The following is an 18,083-nucleotide window of genomic DNA, read 5'->3' on the forward strand; positions in this document are numbered from 1 at the left end:
TGTTTCAGTATAATATTCAAGGGCAAATTTAAATCCAGTAGAGCTCAAGAAGTAATATTGTAATAAGCGACTCTAAGGCAGGGGTGTCAAACTCGTGGCCCGCAGGCCAGATGCGTGACGTGCTGGCCACCTCCACCCCTATTTTAGTGAAGGGGGGGAAAGTTGCGATATGTCACGTGACGTGTCATTGCGAGTTTGACACCCCTGCTCTAAGGGAATAAGTGCAAATATGTATAAGCCAAACAGAGATCCATGGTAAAACAACAGCAGGAGAGAGAACCTTTGCTTAGAAACATCTTAGAAGGAATTCCATCATTTGCACTTTTTTCAGATGCACTATCATTGGTATGACAATAGCTTACCCAGTACGTGAACTGAAAAATAATAGGGCTCTGCTGTGGGATTGTGAGATTATCTGCAGTAGAAGCAATCAGATTTCTGCAGCCATACACAGGGAGCACTATCAGATACACCTGTATCGGATGAATCGGGTGACCAACTGCAGCAAGAACCAAACCCTTAGACAGAGGCTAGAGTTTGCAAACACGTGAAAAGGGTAACAGTCATGGAATGATGGACTTTTAGTGCAGCAAGAAAGAATGGAGTCACACTCCACATTTGATTTTAAATACATAATCTATGACACAGCAGATGTGCAGTTTTACTCTTCAGTAAGTCTATTTTACATGAGGACTCTCCATAAATATGTCTTTGTAGGACGTAACACATATATCTTCATGTGCAAAGAGCACAACTATGTTTGATGCAGCCAATTGGGGGTAATTCTGTTGTGTGTGCTTATGGAGAAACAAAGAGGTGTGTGCTGTTCATACGTAGAAAGTGTACAGAATTGCCTGTGCTGAAGAAATATCTGTCCAGAATGATTATTAGATGCAGGGGAGAAGACAATAAGAGAAAAGATTAAAATTTGCAGACTTTATCAGCATTGCTCAGGCTGGCTGTCAGAGGCCATGGGCTACCTGTCTGAAATGAAACTGCAGCTCTTATTACTACCAGTAGGATCCTAGTAGCAATACTGTACTTTACGGTGTGTTGATCTGAGAGAATAACATTCCCTGAGAAGTAAGGTAACACAGCCACATTGACATGTGCAATTTCTGGAAATGGACAAGGGCTGTATCACACACAGAAACAGACAAGGGCTGTATCACAAACAGAAGCTCTGGCACTGTAATTTTGCAAGGGAATATCTGGTTCTCAAAGCAGAAGACAACTTCTTGCTCCTTCGTAAGGGGAGCTCCTTGTGCACCTCCTGCCCTTTTGAAACTCAACAGTGTTGAAGCAACATGTAAGAAAGCGCTCAGGAGCAGAGGGGGTTCCATCATGCTACACCTGCCACGAAGAGGGCCACGCCCTGGCATCAAAGGCCCAGTGAAGGCAGAACAAACAACAGAGAAGATGGATTTTTTAAATAAAATAAAAAATTAAAAAGTCCTTTATTGGGTGCAGCCTGGTCCCTGTGCCACGCTGGGCCTTGGCCGAATAAGACTGCCCCTGGGCTTGGGGCGGCTCAGTCAGCATCTCCCCGAACGTCGAACACTGAGAGGTGAGGGACACGGGCTGTCCAGGCCCTGCCTATGGGCTAGGGATAGGGAGCCCCATGGGGAGGGGGAAAGGGGAGGGCCAGGGGTCAGTGAGGTCAAGTGTCTCTCTATGGGTTTGGGGAGAGGGAAGGCGAGGTGTGGGGCCCTGCGGATATACCAGGGCTGCACCGCACACCTCACTGAGCTGCACTCGAAGTGGTTTTCTTCAGGGTGAAATTGGTCCAGTTCACAGCCACTTTTTGTCGGGTCTGCTTGGCTGAGTCCAGGCAAAACCTGCAATAACAAGGGAGGGAGTGATATAAAAGGGTGATGAATCCCGGAACAGAGTAGTAATTTGTTCTTACTGTATAGGCATACAAATCTATACTTCATTATCTTCCCCATATGCACACACAAACATTGGTCACGCCTTTGTCTACAGACATAGAATGAGACATCAGGAACTTGTGAGGCAGCTACTTTATGAAGAGTAACCAATTTGAGACCACAGACTGATTTGCGGATCAGAGAAATCGATTCTTTCAGACATTTCCCCCCTCATTCAGTTCCCTACTGTTAATATTACTTTGATTGCTTCTCCTTGACAAGTGCACATGTGCTTTTCCCAGAACTTGGGACAGAGGTATGTGCCTGGCTTCTTTTCAAGGTATTTATAGAGTACTCAATATTGCAGAAAAGAAATGGTTTATGCTGCACCAGCAAAGCCAGAGAAAAACGGTAGATGGATCCAGGCCTCTCTCAGGCAATTAATTAATTAATGTGCAGATCTCAACAGACCTCACAACTATTAACTGACTGCTTTACAGTAGCACATGTCATGCCTAACAACTAGGATCCTGCACCCCCTCCCCCTCATACTTTGACACTGATTCAGTGGAGAAGTCGATCTTTCTGAAAATCAACCTCCTCCTCTTAGACTTCCTTGGGTTTAATCCCCAAACCACCAGCAGTTGCCCATCAGTCATTCTTCACCAAAACTAATATTTGTATGTAGCCAATAATGACATTGTTAGCCCCTGATGACTTATAAAGATTGGACAAAGCGCTTTAGTACTGAACTTGCATCAGACACAATTTTGAATGGCTAAATAGCCAGAGAGAAGATGGTTAACTGCTAGGAAATTTTTAGCTATTTACTTATGGGGAAGTAATGCTCATGGGTTGGAATATAATAATGTTGCCATGCCTTCTGTTGTACTTCCTTTTTTCAGGTAGGTAACGTTGCCAAATACAAATGTGCATAGAGGTAGTGTTAGGTAGAAGCTTTAAATCAATATCCAGAGAAAGATGGTTTTGCTTGCTTTTGTGTCATTTACTGTTTATGTTGACATGACTTCATTGGTGTCACTTTGCTAAGCTCAATCTTGCAGATATTGCTGCTGGCAGAGTGTAAAAAGTATGGTTCACTACTGTATTGCTTCTATTTCAGTCAATTTTTCTGTTGAGTGGATGGATAGCAAATAACATTTAGCATGGATTCCCACTCCATATACTTTCGTGGCCCTAAGATATAAATGAGGGAACAAGGAGTTTATTCAAGTCCCCTTATTCCCAAGGATGAAACATTAAATATGTTTCAAGTTTTGTTTTACAGAACATTCTAAAATGCGACTACCTTGTATTGAATTTCAAGCCAAAAGATTTGATTTGATTTTTTAATATTGTATTTGATGAACACTCTTAGACAGTAGGTAATAGAAGTAAAATGGGTGATGAAGCAGTCTATCGAAAACTAGAGTAAACTCAAAGTTAATGAATTGAAAAATTTTAAAAAACTGTACATAAGAAGGAAAAATAGGGCCACATTTGAAAAGAATTTGTGATGTATGTAGGAAGCTTTGAGACAGATTACCATAAAGGCAATAGGGAGGTAAACATTAGAGGAATAAAATACAGAAGATGTATATCTTGTATACATATTGTTGTATATATTGTTCAGAGTCGTTTTATAGTTTCTTCGAAGAAAATGGCCAAAAATTAACCAGAGCTGGAAATATGATTCTTTCAATTAGCAATTATTATTTAATATTTATTAACAATATATATTCAGCTATCAAAGTGCCTGAACAGAACACTAAGATAGACAATACTCTTATCTTGGATGACTCATAATATCTAGTTTCGTTTTAACAGGAATGCTTTGAAAGAGTATAAATTGAGAGCAACCCTCACTCCATACTAGCACTGATGATGTTACCTAGTTTCGTAATGAAACGTGTAAGAAAACAACCAAGCTCAGAGAGCACCAGCCACCCTTCGCTTACTGATCTACCCATTAGCCATGTTTTGCAAAGCATAATAGCAGGAATTCCACATCAGAAAACCTAATAAAATACATGGTGATGTATCATGGTATGTGAATTCTGTCTTGGTATAAATAGATGAAAGTTTGGGCTTATTTCCCTTTTGTTTTCTTTCCTTCTTCCCCCCATCTCCTTCCATTCGTCTGACTGCTTTTTTTCCCTCTGTTCCCCAAAACTTATTGAGTTGATCTTTCTTCTTCTACTATGTCTTCACCATCACTGCTGACAACTCCAACATTCCCTTTTGCTTCTCCCACCCACAGCAGATTGGCCTTCCATTCCACCCCCTCCACCCTGCCTAATAAATCCTTTTTCTTTTAATATTTGCCCTTTGATTAATAGCAAAGCTTATCCTGCCTGCAACTCTCTCAACCTTTTCCTTTACTCTGAAGAATTTTTTTTTAGCCCACATGGCAAGGCAATTGCAGAAGAAGCAAAGGGTGTAAGATATAGGTCTATTGCCCATCTAAGGTAACTTAAACAATAAAACAAAAAATAAAACAAAATAAAAACTGGATTAGAGACAGTGGATAGCCAGGAATGCTGTGGGATCTGTGTGAACTCTACATTTCCAACCATTCCCTGGAAATGCTGAGAGAACATTTCCTTCACTACTAGCAATAGTGAGTAAATATAAAATCATGAACTACCAAATTCATGAGGAAAACAACAACAACCAGGGAACTCTTCCTTCCGGTATAGTGCATCTGAACTTCCACTTCCTAACAATCTCCCTGATGGATGATGCTTACAATTAGGGACTCTGCGAGGCTGGTGTGCATATCAGTGCACCTCCTTACAAATTAATACTTTGCAATCCGAAACAATATTCTTTTTCCATTCCCGTTGAGCCAATCTCATCCTTGTAATAGGGTTCAGACACTGTGTTAAGCCGTAATATGGTTTGGTGTAGAGTTGGGCAACAATTTAGCACTGTGATGTATAAACTCTGGTTTGTTGTTTCATATATTGTGTGCACTGAACAAGCTGTGGCTTATTCAACAAACCAGATTCATTTATTGTGACATTTGGATTAGAGCTGCATGCCGCCAATCTCTTTCCCGTGGTAAAAAGATTCCAAAGGTCAGTTTTAATGTGACAAAATCTTACCGCTTGAAGTATTCCACTTCTCTGTCAGTCTCATCCATCTCCACGCTATCCAAGTCTTTGGGCAGGAACACGTCATCTAGCAATGTACAATACAAGAAGGTTAGTAATTCAAAAGAAAGGTCAATGGTGAGGATCTCCTTCCCTTGATAAGCACAGCATGTGCTTTCTTATGTTGATGCAAAATGTGTTGAAGGCCACATCCTGCAGGTTAAAAGAAAGAAAACAAAGCATCTTCCACGCTTCATTGTAATTTATTCTATATTTGTGTCACAGCAACACACTTGGCAGGTTGAGGTGGAAAGAACATTTTCTGGGGAAACACAAATATCTGAACGACAAATTCCATGTGGCCCTCCTTGGTTTCATGTGATTCTCAACATTAAATAAATCCATAATATTTTTCACTCTCACAACTGCAAGGGAACTATATAAGAGTAAAATGAAAAGCAGGCTTTAGCTAGAGGCAGAAACCCTGATGCCCTCCAGTTACTTTGCATGCACATCCCAGAATCACTGGGCATAATGGCTGGTTTTGGAGGGAACTGAAGGCCAAAAACATTTTGGGAGCTCCGGGTTGTATTTAACATTAATGTTCTCTCTCTCCTTTTTCCATACACAATAATTCTTTCTCTATCTACACACCTCTCTCTTCTGTTAGCCACATCAGCCCCTGCCAAAACATTCCAGCCTCTCAAAATCTTACATGAAAATGTAAACTAGGCATAAAAAGTATTTATAGTTTACTTTCCTGACTCAGTAAAATTCTCCCTAATACCATGTTAAGGACTTTTTGTAAAGCATGCTAAGATTCTAAGCCAGCTATTCCCAAACCTTTATCTTTCAGATAGAGTGGGACTGCATCTCCCAGAATTTATTTATTTTATTATGAAATGTATTTGCTGCCCATCTCGTGTCAAATGATTCTTGGAAACTTACAGCATAAAAACATTAAAAACATTAAAATAATCAAATATAAGATAACAAAACAGATAGAATAAAATCATTAGCACAAGATGGCGAAGGAGGGAGCAGATATACCGGGGGCGGGGGGGGGGGGGAATTAGCTTTTCATTAGTCAACCACCTCCAGTAAAAAGCTCCCTCACTGGGTTCCCTAGCCATCTGCCAGAGCCAGGTCTTAAGTCTCTTACGAAAAGTCAGGAGGGAGGGAGCCAATCTCACCTCAGGAGGTAAGGTATTCCAAAGGGCAGGAGCCACAGCAGAGAAGGCTGTTCTCCTGGACCCCGTCAGCTGAAGTTACTTAAATGACGGGATCTGCAGAATGCCCCCTCTGCTGGTGCGGGTGAGGTGGGCCAGTCCCATTGGGGCAAGATGGTTCCTCAAGTAGCCTGGACCCATGCGATGAAGGCTTTAAAGGTGATAACCAACACCCTGAATTGCACCCGGAAGCAAACTGGCAATCAGTGCAGCTCACGAAGCAGTGGTGTAACATGGACCACTCAAGGGGCCCTAAGAACTGCCTTTGGCAATGGGGTCAATCTAGAATGCCAGCTTGGAAAGGGCTGCTGTAGCGCTGTAAAATGTGACTATGTGTTTATATCATCCCAGAGGAAACCTAACAACTCTCCTATTTCAGTGGCCTTCCTGACTTGCAATCAACTGACAGTGACATCATCATATACGTTTGATAGGTGTAAGGAGGTCTAGAACTACCAGCCCTTTGGAGTGTTAAGTGGCTTATACCCAGCGGTGAAATGCTACCGGTTCACACCGGTTCGGGCGAGTGATAAAAACTACCGGTTCAGGCGAACCGGTAGTAAAAAAAAGCTACCGGTTTGTCCGAACCGGTATTTCCGACGATCAGCTGTGCCGCGCGATTTAAAATAGCTAGAAAGCAGGAAATCCTGCTTTTTAGTGAATCTAAATCACGTGGCACAGCTGTCCCACCCCCCACCCCCCGCTGTTCTACTCACCTTCCCACACTTCCTTTTTTCATGCAAAGAATGCGTTTGGCACCTACTGCGCATGCGTGGATAGCGAACCGGTGGCAAACCAGGGAGGATTTCACCATTGCTTATACCTAAAGAATAGTTGCAGAGTAAAAGCATGGAGAATATCTGTTACTCACCAATGGAAGGGCTTGTTTTCTCCATTTTGTTCCTACTCTTCTTGCCTTTGCCCTTTGGTTGAGGCAAATCATCTGGGATGGCTATGTGGGGGGGATGCCGGTCCCCAGGCCCGGATAGAACAGGCTCTTGCTCAGTCTGATCAGCTCTGCCTTCACCTCTCCGGTTCTTCCCCTCAATGCTCTTCTCTTTGTCTGCCTTAGAGCCACTGCAACTCCATCCTTGGCTCTGTCGCAGCCCTCTGGCACCATCGCCTTGCTCTGCATGACTGCTGCCTCTTGGGGCTTCAGAAAGGTTGCCCTTGGAGGGATTCTTCTGCCCCATCCCCTTGGAGCCAGAATTATCATTAGAAGAGATAGCTTCCCCCTTCTTTGCCAGGCAGCCCTGCCGCTTACCCTTCCTCTGCTTTCCAGTGATGGGCACTTGTTCTAGCACTTCCATTCCCCTGCCCAGTGCTGCCTCCTTGGATTCATGGTTAGTTCCAATCTCTTGGGGAGAGTCTGTCGGCTTGGGTGATTGTACCCAAATCATGCGAGAGAGATTGGGTACAGCATTCAGCCTTTTCACCACACCATTTTCGGAGGCTGGTGACGCTACTACCTCTCCAGGGCTTTCAGCCCATCGAGGACCCACTTCATTTCTCAATAATGAATGATTATGGGGTGCATTCAGGCTAAGTGGAGACAGGTCAAGGTCAATCTCTTGCAGCTCAGAGGAGCCATTGAGGTGGGAGAGAAGGTTCTTCTGTTCCAGCACAGCAGCTTTTTTGGGAAAGTCATTCACATCTAAGTTGAGATCATAGACGCTGAAGCTGGCGCGGATGGAATCCTTGATTGTGTTCTTGATCTCCTGTAGTCGGCTGCTCAGAAAGCTGTTCACTCGCTCTAGTTCTAGCTGGGGCCACTCCAGAAGCTTTTCTTCAGGCAGCTCCTGATCTTGACCTGTAGGCGGGCTTCGATCCACACGCTTCTGAGCCTCAGCCTCTAGCTGGGCCTTTTCTTTCTCCTACAAAACCAGAATTAGCAGTATGAATCCCTCAATAGCTTCAGCAAATCGAATAGCCACTGAAAGAATAGCTCTGTGGCTGAAGGGATGAAGGATAATAGTCGATCCCAGGCTAATGAATTGGCCTCTGCTTTTCAGCCTGTCACACTCAACTCTTACACAGCTAGAAAAGCGCTGCCACAAACCACAGAGCATCCTAGGGAATTGACCCTGGAAACTAATAAGATGGCATATACAAAGTCTGTGCTATAGTAACAAACCTTAGGGAAGAGACGCACTGCCAGCAATTTCCCACAGCAATTTCCCACAGCAATTTTCCTCTGTATACAAGTCCCAAGACTCCTACATCCCTAGCTCTAAGCTCAGCTCATGGCAGTACAACATTCAGGAAAGAATGAAAGATGTGAGCAGAAAAACAAATATAAACTTTCAAGCTGCCTGACCCAGTTCAAGGTGTAAAATCGTTGAAGTGTTTGTTTAGTTAACCATAGGAAAAAATCGTCAACTCATTCTAACTTCTGGTTTATTTATATATTACAGGGGGCAGATCAGATCCTGTAGCAAGAGCATGGACTTTATTTATATCTTACCACTGGAAAGTGACAGTAAAGCCAAGTTATTTTATCTTCCATGCAAAGGTAGCAGGAAAATATTTGCACACTTCATGTCAGCTGCATTTAGAGCCGTTCTCTCACATTCACCCATTCAGGTTGGCAGGCCTCCGGAAGAACATAGTAGTCTGATTTGGTGTAATGCACCTTCATATTTTCAGCCTCAAGAATACCCAGATGGAGAAAAAGGTTTTTGAATTAATCCCTAAAGGGTCTACAATGCTTTTGGGAGATTCACACATATATTTAATAGACTCCTGCTACTAAACTCAGAGGCAACCATATGGTATTTTCAAGTTTACATTTTCTGCAGAATTTGGGGGGGGGAGGGCTCACAATCCGTTTATAAGTTCAAATGTTATGAGCTAATTATGTCACACATTTTTGGAATTTATGTTAATCATGAAAATATATCCAAATAGACTTTGGAGGACTATAAATGTATTATATACAGTGGTATCTCAGTATTCGACTTCTTCGAAACGAATTTGGTACTCGATGTATTTTGATGTGAAAATGTTGTCGCAGTACTCAACCTCTGTTTAGTACTCAACGCACTGCTATAGGAAGAGGGGGACAGCTGTGGTGAATGGACAGGAAGTTCCCATGCTGGGAAGGCTGCTGCAAAAAGCAGAGGACAGCCCCAGAGGATGGACAGGAAGTCAGCCATGCTGGGAAGGTCACCGATATAGGAAAAGGGACTGTAGGAGATGACCAGGCGGAACCCGAAGGGGGTCAAATATATCATGAGTCCCTGCGCGTCAGCAAGAGATCTAAGTCCAGTCCACCGTGAATGCATTCTTATTCCTGTTCCTTTCCCTTGACCGTTAGTAGCTCAGATTTTTGTAGAGAGCTTAAGCTTGCAATAAATTTTTATATTAATTTGAACTGCCTGAATCTCCTGATTTCCCCGGCACTTGACATGGACAGACAGAAAAATCTTCTTGGTCAAAACAAAGGATTACATGGTAAATTACATGGTTTGTTTAGGACTTGCCCATTTTAGTACCCGCTGCACCTCCTATAACCAAGTAACACCGAGCACTGAGGTACCACTGTATTTCATTTCATCAAACCGCTTACCTGTCCATACACCCAGATTCAGGAACTACCGTTTATACTTCTGAGGCAGTTCTTGTCCAAACCTACCCTTATTTGATATTTAGATTTGAGGAAGGCCATAAAGAGTTAGCTCTTTCCCCAAGTGCTGGGGGAAGGATGAAATGGGCATTTGTGGAAAGTGTTCTTAGAAGCATTTCGTTTTTTGTTTCTACAAAAGCTTTAATGACTTTTCAGCTTTGTTGCTGTTGAGAGCTGCCTAGAGCTGTGTTTCTAGAGCCATACACATCTTTTAAATAAATAAACAGCCATCTATTATGTAGCATTCTTACATCATTTTTCTTGGTCTAGGGTGCTCATTTTTACCCACTCCTCACATGGACACAAGCCCACCTTCTTCTTCTGCTTGTGGCGTGCACGCTTGGCAGCCTTAGCGCTGTTCAGAGGCTTCGGCTCAGTGCTGTTAATGTAATCCAGCAGCTCATCTACGTCCCGGTGGTCTACAGCTGGTTCTCCCGAGCTACTGCTATGCCCCAGCTTTTGAGGAAGTTCCTCTTTCCTCTTGGTCAGCCTGGAGCGCAGCTTTTCCCGGATCTCAGCATAGTTCCGGCTTGTTGGAGCAGCTGGAGGCTGTGGACAGAGCTGATTGTTAGTTGAGTGTAAAACATTGAGTTGCCACCCCAACATTATTCCCAAGGGATACCACTCCCATCTTTCCTGTTCTCCCCTTCCTTGGCCCAAAGTTTTGCCAAGCAAGTCTCATCCATCTAAGCCAGCATTCCTCAACTTTGACAACTTTTAAGATGCATGGACTGGGAAATTCTGGGAATTGAAGTCCATGCATCTTAAAGTTGAGAAACACGCTGATCTAAAGCATTTACCTTCATTGTTGAAGAAACCCCAGCTGAAACACTTGAGTACAAAATATAACAGAATTCAAAACTTGGAACAAAAACAACAGTCTAGATAGAGCAAAGTCAACTTGAGGAAGGCCAGCACTAGAATGAGAAAGGGAAGGGCAGTGCCTCCATTGCCAGAAAGGTGTCCTTCCAAGCTTCACATGAAGTCTAAAAGTATAGATTAAGAATGGCTGCTGGCAGTGCTTTCACTTACCGCGTTGTGGCCAAAGAACTCACAGTAGCAGCAGTCACAAAATTTCCCATCTTTCTGGGTAGTGGAGGATGAGGTGCAGGAGCTACGCTCAGAGCTGCTGTCCTCATCCTCCCCAAGCCCCTCATCTGCCTCACAGGACTGTGGTGCATGACAGCTTGTACCGTTTGGGAACTTATGACCCTTGCAGGCAGGGTCCCTGCGAGAGAAAGAGGGGGAAAAGGAGGTAAGAAAAGGCACACACTGGATTCTCAACTTCTTATGGACATGGTAGATTGATGCCTAATGTCTGCAATGAGTTGAATGAATGCCAGCATATTAAAGCCCCATCCAGGTAAGATAGAAATACTGTCAGTAAAAGGTTTGTCTGACTATGACAGAAGACATGTTTGAGAAACAAGGTTGCACTTCCTCTAAAAGAGCAAATCTTTGGGCCACAGATTCTCTCCCAGACCAGTCTACCTCGCACGACTGTTACAGGGAAAAATAGGAGGACAGAACGTGATATAGGCCATCTTAAACTAATTTGTAAATCTTATACTTGCTTAGGGTGAGAAACACTAGTTCAGGTGATATGTCACTATAGGAAAAACCCAAGTCCACCCTTATCCCTGAGTGACTTTAGGCCAATCCTGTTCTCTCTTTACTTCAATTACTCCTTGGAACAAGGTTTTTCAGAATTTAATTATTTTTTGGGGGGGATCAGTTGAAAAGTTATTACTAAAGCTACCAAAATCTTGAAAAATACTGGGATCCTTCTCAAGGGAAGTTTCAATACCTACACTTTATGCTGCAAGAAATATATGGAAAATATTCGGTAACCAATATAGTTTGGATCATTTATCCATCAAGAACTTAATTAAGATCAACTGTAATTAAGAATAATGGAAGACATATTCAGTTCCTTAAAACATGATTAACTTAGACCAAAGTAGCTCTGTTAAAGGAGTTTTAAAACTTAAGAATTTGATTTATTTCAGAATTCTCTTTGATAGCTTTGAACCATTATTTGGACTTGAAATATCACTGCTTTTGAAAGTCTGCATTTAATAAAGAACTTGGAAGAATTATCTGACGCTCCCAAATGAGTAAGAGACCAATAGTATTTATATGATCTTTTGATCTGAATGTCCCGTTCTAGCAAAGTAATGACAGATTGTTTTTAAAACTGAAAAATGAGTGTCTTCTGATAAAAATGTGATTAATACAACAAGAAAAAAGTACTCTTTTTTCTACAGGAATACTGCATCCCAGAACATATTCAGCAATGATTTGTTATGGTTGTCTTGCTCTTTCTTATGGTTGTTTACAATTAGAAGATGGAATACTAATTCATTACAATTTTGGCTTATTCTATTCTATTCTTGCCATAGCTGCCCAGAGTCCCTAGGGAGTTGGGTGGCATAGAAATGCGACTAATAAATAAATAGTAAAGGTCAAAATTTACAGAACTGTCAAATTATCTTAGGTCAACTGCTGCTTCTGAAATAAAAATTATTTTAATTGTATTTTTTGTTGTGGTTTTTTTTTTTCTTATATTGCTGTTGTGATAGTTGCTACATACCCAGAATTTTTTAAGATGAGAAGTCATATAAATTGTCTAAATAAAGAAATAACTACACTCTTTTTAGCTATTTCTCCAATAGTTAAAATTTAACAAGGCATCAAAAATTGTAATTCCTTTATACACAGGGATTTATCAACACTGAAATAACACAATGCTGGAAAGATAAAGCTACTCTTAGTTAGTAGAGTAGACGCTGATATGTGTGTTTGTCAAATAATATGAATTATTCTTTTATTGACAGTGGGGCAAGGCAGAGGATTTTTGATTAAAGTAGTAAATTGCCTGGAGTTGTTTATTTTATGGTACAAATTTTTAGATACTTTTTCACTTTTTTACTGTTGTCAGTAAAAAAGTTAAAAGCAATAAAAGCAATAAGCAACGCTGTATTCTTATTTAATTTCTGTCACATATCCTTCCATATGGCAACATTAACGCTTGATGAAACATATTAGGATTCACTCATCAGTGGGACAAATAGGCATAAAATGGAGCTAGAGCTAGGATTTTGATTTAAGAGTTTCAATCAAGTCCAAAAGACAATAGCTTGACAGGAGTTCTTCAACATCCCTCTTTGGTAGCCAGAAAGAACACAGGAGGAAAAGATCAGATTATCAAATACCTATAAAACCGTACTTGAAAAAGAGACTTAACATTGCCTACTTTGCCATTAGTTTGCCTGATGTTTTAAGGATTCATTTACACCAAGTAGATATGATGTTCCAAACATGACGATGTTATTCTCAATCTAAAATCAGATATTCCAAAATTATGTATCCAATGAGAGCTATGATTTTCAACAGATTTGGCAAGGCAAACAGGCAAACTATGGAGGGAAACGCAACAAGAATCCTGATTAATAATATTGAGAGTGCCCAGCAATCAGAACTCCACTTAATTACCTGTTGGTGCTGGGTAGCTGATGTGATGCGGTAGGAGGACCCAAGGAAGCGCTGCAGTGCCCGTTGCAGGGATGGGTGCAGCCTACAGGAGGTGGAATCTTCAGGAGTGGCACATTGGCAGTGGGTAAGTGTGGGCTCTTACAAGATCCAGTAGGAGGGGACTCTGCTCCTGGTTTGGGGACCGGTGCATGTGGACTAAGGGCTGGTGTAGGAAATGGGGCCGCCTGCGGTGAAGAGCTCAAGTGAACATGAGGAGGAGAGCTGTAGGGCCCGGTGTGGGCAGGCATCTGCTTTGCAGGAAGGAGTGCCGGTGGCTGTGAGGGGAGACCTGTGGGACTGTTGGGTGGAGCAGTGAGGTCCACATGCCGGTGGTGCTCCGAGGAGTGGAAGGCCTCTCCTGCAGCCAGATGGGAACAAAGTAATGTTAGGTCTAATCCTTCCAGCAGAAATTTCCATAAATTACGGAGAGGATAAAAATACCCCGAGTCACTAAGCTGATACATCAAATACACCCCACCATAAACTGTTTCCTTCCACAAAACATTTTCCTTCTGTAATATCTCAAAGGGTCTAAGGCTACATATCTAGACACCACAGTAAAATCCAACCCAACCCAACTATATGTCTTCTCACACTTGGCATTTCCACAAGTGACCTTCCTCCCAGAGCATTTTAGAAAGTCTAACTCAATACAGGACATAAATAGCAATAGCACCTAGACTTATATACCGCTTTACAGTGCCTTACAGCCCTCTCTAAGCGGTTTACAGAGTCATCATATTGCCCCCAACAATCTGGGTCCTCATTTTATCCACCTCGGAAGGATGGAAGGCTGAGTCAACCTTGAGCCTGGTGAGATTCGAACTGCCAAATTGCAGGCAGCTGGCAGTCAGCAGAAGTAGCCTGCAGTACTGCACTTTAACCACTGTGCTACCATGGCTCAAAGGACGCTTTAAGTTCTAAATCCATTCAATAACCCATAGAGATGGGTAAAGAAGTCAACCATGGCTGGCTTGGATCTGTCACACAAAAGCCCCAAATTCAACCAAAAGAAAAAGGCTCTCTGTAGTCCAGGAGGAAGAAAGAGCCTTCAGTTGGGAGCCCAACAATATAGTGGTGGGGTTTTTTTTGCCCTGCCAATTTGGTCTGTTGGCCTTCCCTAGGCCCTGCATATACAGACCTGGCGGGGTGGGTCTCCGACACATGCTCTTGAACTGCTTGGGAAGCGTTTTGCAGAAGTCGAGTGAGGTAGGCAGAGGTGAGTCTGGGGTGCCGCTGGGAGCTGGGGTGAGCGCGTGACTGTAAGGACAGGCTTTGAGCCCACCTCCTACAGCAGGGGCCTGGTTGACACACTCCGGAGGAAGGCCGGGGTGCTTGTCACCTGAAATGGAGTCAGAAATGGAGCTGGCTGCTCTCCAGGCCCCTAGCTCACCTCCCCACTTGTGGAACCTTTTCCTGGTCCAAGATCATAGAGGTCTCTAGAGATAAACCTAGTAAGCAGAAGCTTTCCTATGAGCATTCCGTGGCCCCAAGAGAAGACACCTTACCTTCTCTGGACCAGCAGATGTAAACACTTTCTTAATATAATTCTACAATATCCATCCCCGTAACTGACAAAAGCCTCCATGAAGAAGCTATAGGGAGAATTCCACTACCAAAAGGGATAAAACAAGCACTGGTCCAGGGCCAACATGAACTCACCTGGTACAACAGGTGTTCCCCCAAGGGAGCTCCCTTGAGCTGCCCCATTTGCATGCTGGGAGTTCCAGAGCCCCGAGAGCTTGTGCGCGGACAGGAAGGAGCTAGGGTCCCAGTCTCCCGAGTTCCCATGGCACGAGGATGAAGATGATGAAGACGAAGAGGAGTGGGAGCCTGCCCCGCAGGATTGTGACTTACAGGCTGTATGTGACAGTGAGACCTGGGAAAAGAGTTGATGGCTAAGTAGCCACTCATTCCAATTTATCACTTTTGTTTGGGGAAGTAAGCTGCTGATTAATCTATGTGGGAATATAACATTGGACTAAAGTTTCCTTCTACTCAGTAGCACCTTTCATAGCAATAGCACAAAAGAGTACTCTTTAGGGTGAGGATAGACCTGTCTAGTCTTGCCTTTAACTGTATTTCCTTTCTTACCACCAAAAAAGAAACAGTGACTAAAAAAAAGCCTATAACTGTTCAAAAAGCATCTAACCATGTCGCAGCTGGCAACTCTCACAGCCTTGCCCCAAAGCAATTAGAATTGTGTTCATTGAGTTTGAGAATGCCCAAATCCAGACTAAGCTTTGATATTGATATTACCCTTTGTTACCCAATGGCATCTGCCTGGAGTAAACAACTGGGCCTTCAAATGTTTATCTACATTTAAATGCTTACCGCCAGAGCCTGTTCCTGGACTGCTCTTCTTTCTTCCTCTTCTACACTCTGCCGACAGCTTTGGCAGATCCACAGGGGCATCTCTCCCAGAAGGTTCTGCACCAAAGTTGGTACAAAGTCTGGGGGCAGCCGCTCACCTGGGGATACCAGCCCATTATGGGATGGCCCAAGCCAGTCTTTGCGCTCCCGATGGCAGAGCAAGCAGCACGTCTGCACCGACTGGTTGGAAGTAGGCAGAACCTGCAGCAGAACAACAAAAACATACTCAAGACACGTTGCTCAGAGGAAGCATCCAGACAGCCATTTTTTCTCAAGGTACGTAACTACAGGGCCTTGCTTAAGTTGTAAGTGCTTTGCAAAATGCATTGATCTAAATCAGGGGTGTCAAATTCAAGGCCCGTGGGCCGCATCCGGCCTGCAGGGTGCTTAGATCTGGCTCACGAGGCCACCCTGGAAACAGTGAAGGATCGGCCCATGGTGTCTGGGCCCGGCACTGATTTACAACCTGGCAGAGCCTGTGCCCCTCCCGAGCTCCATTTTCGCTGGTAGCATGCTATAGGAGGCTGTGGCAGCTGAAAATGGAGCTCGGGAGCACAGCTGTCCCAAGACCCTTTTTCGCTGGCAGAGTGCTAGCAAAACAAACTACTAGTAAAAGTGGCATTTGATCACAAGGCAAGGAGGCATCGAGAAATGTTTTGTATCCCCCACGTGGCCTGAGAGGGACGGTGAGGCTGCTCTGGAGGACAAGGGTTTGCCCCTCTCCCTGGTCTCTCCTTCTTCCACTGGAGACAATGGATCTACCCAGCCTCGTCCAGGCCACCACAGGTGCCCACAACACAAGTGATAACGAGTTGGCCATGTCCACCTGAGGTCAAAAGCAACCGTGATGCGGCCCTCCATGAAATGGAGTTTGACAGCCTTGGTCTAAATGGAGCAATCTGCCTCAAAACCCTGAGGCAGTTACGTTTTCTAAAAGTGTGATTGTTTCAAAGGCTTATTTGGACTGTCTGCATGCAGACACAGATTGAACAAGCTCTAGATCTCCTGGTGAAACAAAGAAACTGGGCAAGCAGATAATCTATGAAACCTTTGAAGAAGTTATGCTGAGTCTTCTGAAGCAGGGTTCTCCAACCATGGCAACTTTAAGACTTACAGACTTCCCCAGAACTCCCAGAATTCCCCATCTAGCATGTCTGGCTCAAGAATTCTGGGAGTTGAAGTCCCCAAGTCTTAAAGTTGCCAAAGTTGGAGAGCCCTGATTTGGAGGATGCAACTACTTCAATGCTTCAAGGACCAATATATAACAATACATTTTGTAAAACATCTCTTCAGATGCCTTTCAACTTCTGTCTCAGCTAGTATGCTGCCTTCCCCCCCCCCCCACCAATACACATATTTTCAGGGTTATGTCAAGGATCCTTGGGCTCAGCCTATTCTTTCTTTATTTTTATTCATTCAATTTATATGGCACACCTAGGTCAAACAAGTGACTATGTCCCTCTACTTGATATTTAGTGTGAGTGAAGATGGAAGAACAGCTGCAACACACAACACGGAGAGATCTTCTCCTTGCTGTTCCTTTCCTTTCTCCCATACCACAATGCCTGGCCATGAGGTGGAAGCTTGGCAACAAATCGGACCCCAGGACTGTGAAGAAAGGGCAACAAGCATGAAGTGTTAAGGGAAGGTTGTATTGCCTCCCACTAAGCAAAAAACCTGAGACAATAGGCTGTGCACTGAATGGCTTTTGGAAAGCAGATGGCCTGTCTCAGTCCCAGGTGACTCAAAGCGCAAAAAATGCATTAGTGAGAGACAGAAGGCACGCTGGTCTGTGTGCCTCATAACATCTTTAGGAACAGGTGTGCTCAGGGGGCTGGGATGGCCAATCAAAGTGACAAGGGAAAAATTTCATGTCGTACCCAAATCTGGTAACATCAGATCATACATGGTAAATCAATCATACGCGCACAATAGAAAAAAGCAAAATAGCCAAACAAATAAATAAATCTACTTGTATTGATTTGCCAGAAGGCAAGTAATTTTTTCAGCACAAGTTGTCTATTACTCACCTAGATAACCTAACTTACGAGGGACATAAGCTGGCCAAGTTTTGGAGTACTGCCATTAAGAATGCTTGAGTTATAGACGTTAAAAATGTTGCACTAAAGGCAGCTGTAAACTTCTTTTGTATTCAACTGAAATATTTCTCAGGGTAATTTAAACTGGCTTTTCTCAGGTAAGCTAAATTTCCCAGCAGATCCAACACATCTGGAGAACATCTGATTGCCTCATCTATTAGATGAAAGCTCATCTATTAAATATTGGAGGCTATTTTGATGAAAGTCAATATCCTACATTTACCTGAACTTAAAATAATGTCCCACATAATTAAAAA

The 18,083-nt window shown here is 43.2% G+C and overlaps 1 protein-coding gene across 2 annotated transcripts; it reads right to left on the bottom strand.

Moving 5' to 3' along the window:
- Positions 1-1,440: 1,440 nt before the first annotated feature.
- On the bottom strand, positions 1,441-15,836 carry FAM193B (family with sequence similarity 193 member B). Of its 2 annotated transcripts, XM_070937148.1 has the most exons (9): positions 15,689-15,836; positions 15,017-15,233; positions 14,496-14,696; positions 13,316-13,712; positions 10,853-11,048; positions 10,133-10,369; positions 7,067-8,069; positions 4,979-5,054; positions 1,441-1,838 (listed from the first exon to the last, which is right to left on the bottom strand). In XM_070937148.1, the coding sequence occupies exons 1-9, from the start codon at positions 15,767-15,769 to the stop codon at positions 1,742-1,744; spliced, it is 2,505 nt and encodes an 834-aa protein (XP_070793249.1). In that variant the 5' UTR covers positions 15,770-15,836; the 3' UTR covers positions 1,441-1,741. The 2 variants fall into 2 exon arrangements, with proteins under 2 accessions (XP_070793249.1, XP_070793250.1); XM_070937149.1 differs by lacking the exon at positions 14,496-14,696.
- Between the last annotated feature and the right edge of the window lie 2,247 nt (positions 15,837-18,083).

The sequence above is a fragment of the Pituophis catenifer genome, unplaced genomic scaffold, assembly GCF_029215685.1.
Source record: "Pituophis catenifer annectens isolate HBS135680 unplaced genomic scaffold, rPitCat1.0.hap2 SCAF_2, whole genome shotgun sequence".
NCBI lineage: Eukaryota > Metazoa > Chordata > Lepidosauria > Squamata > Colubridae > Pituophis > Pituophis catenifer.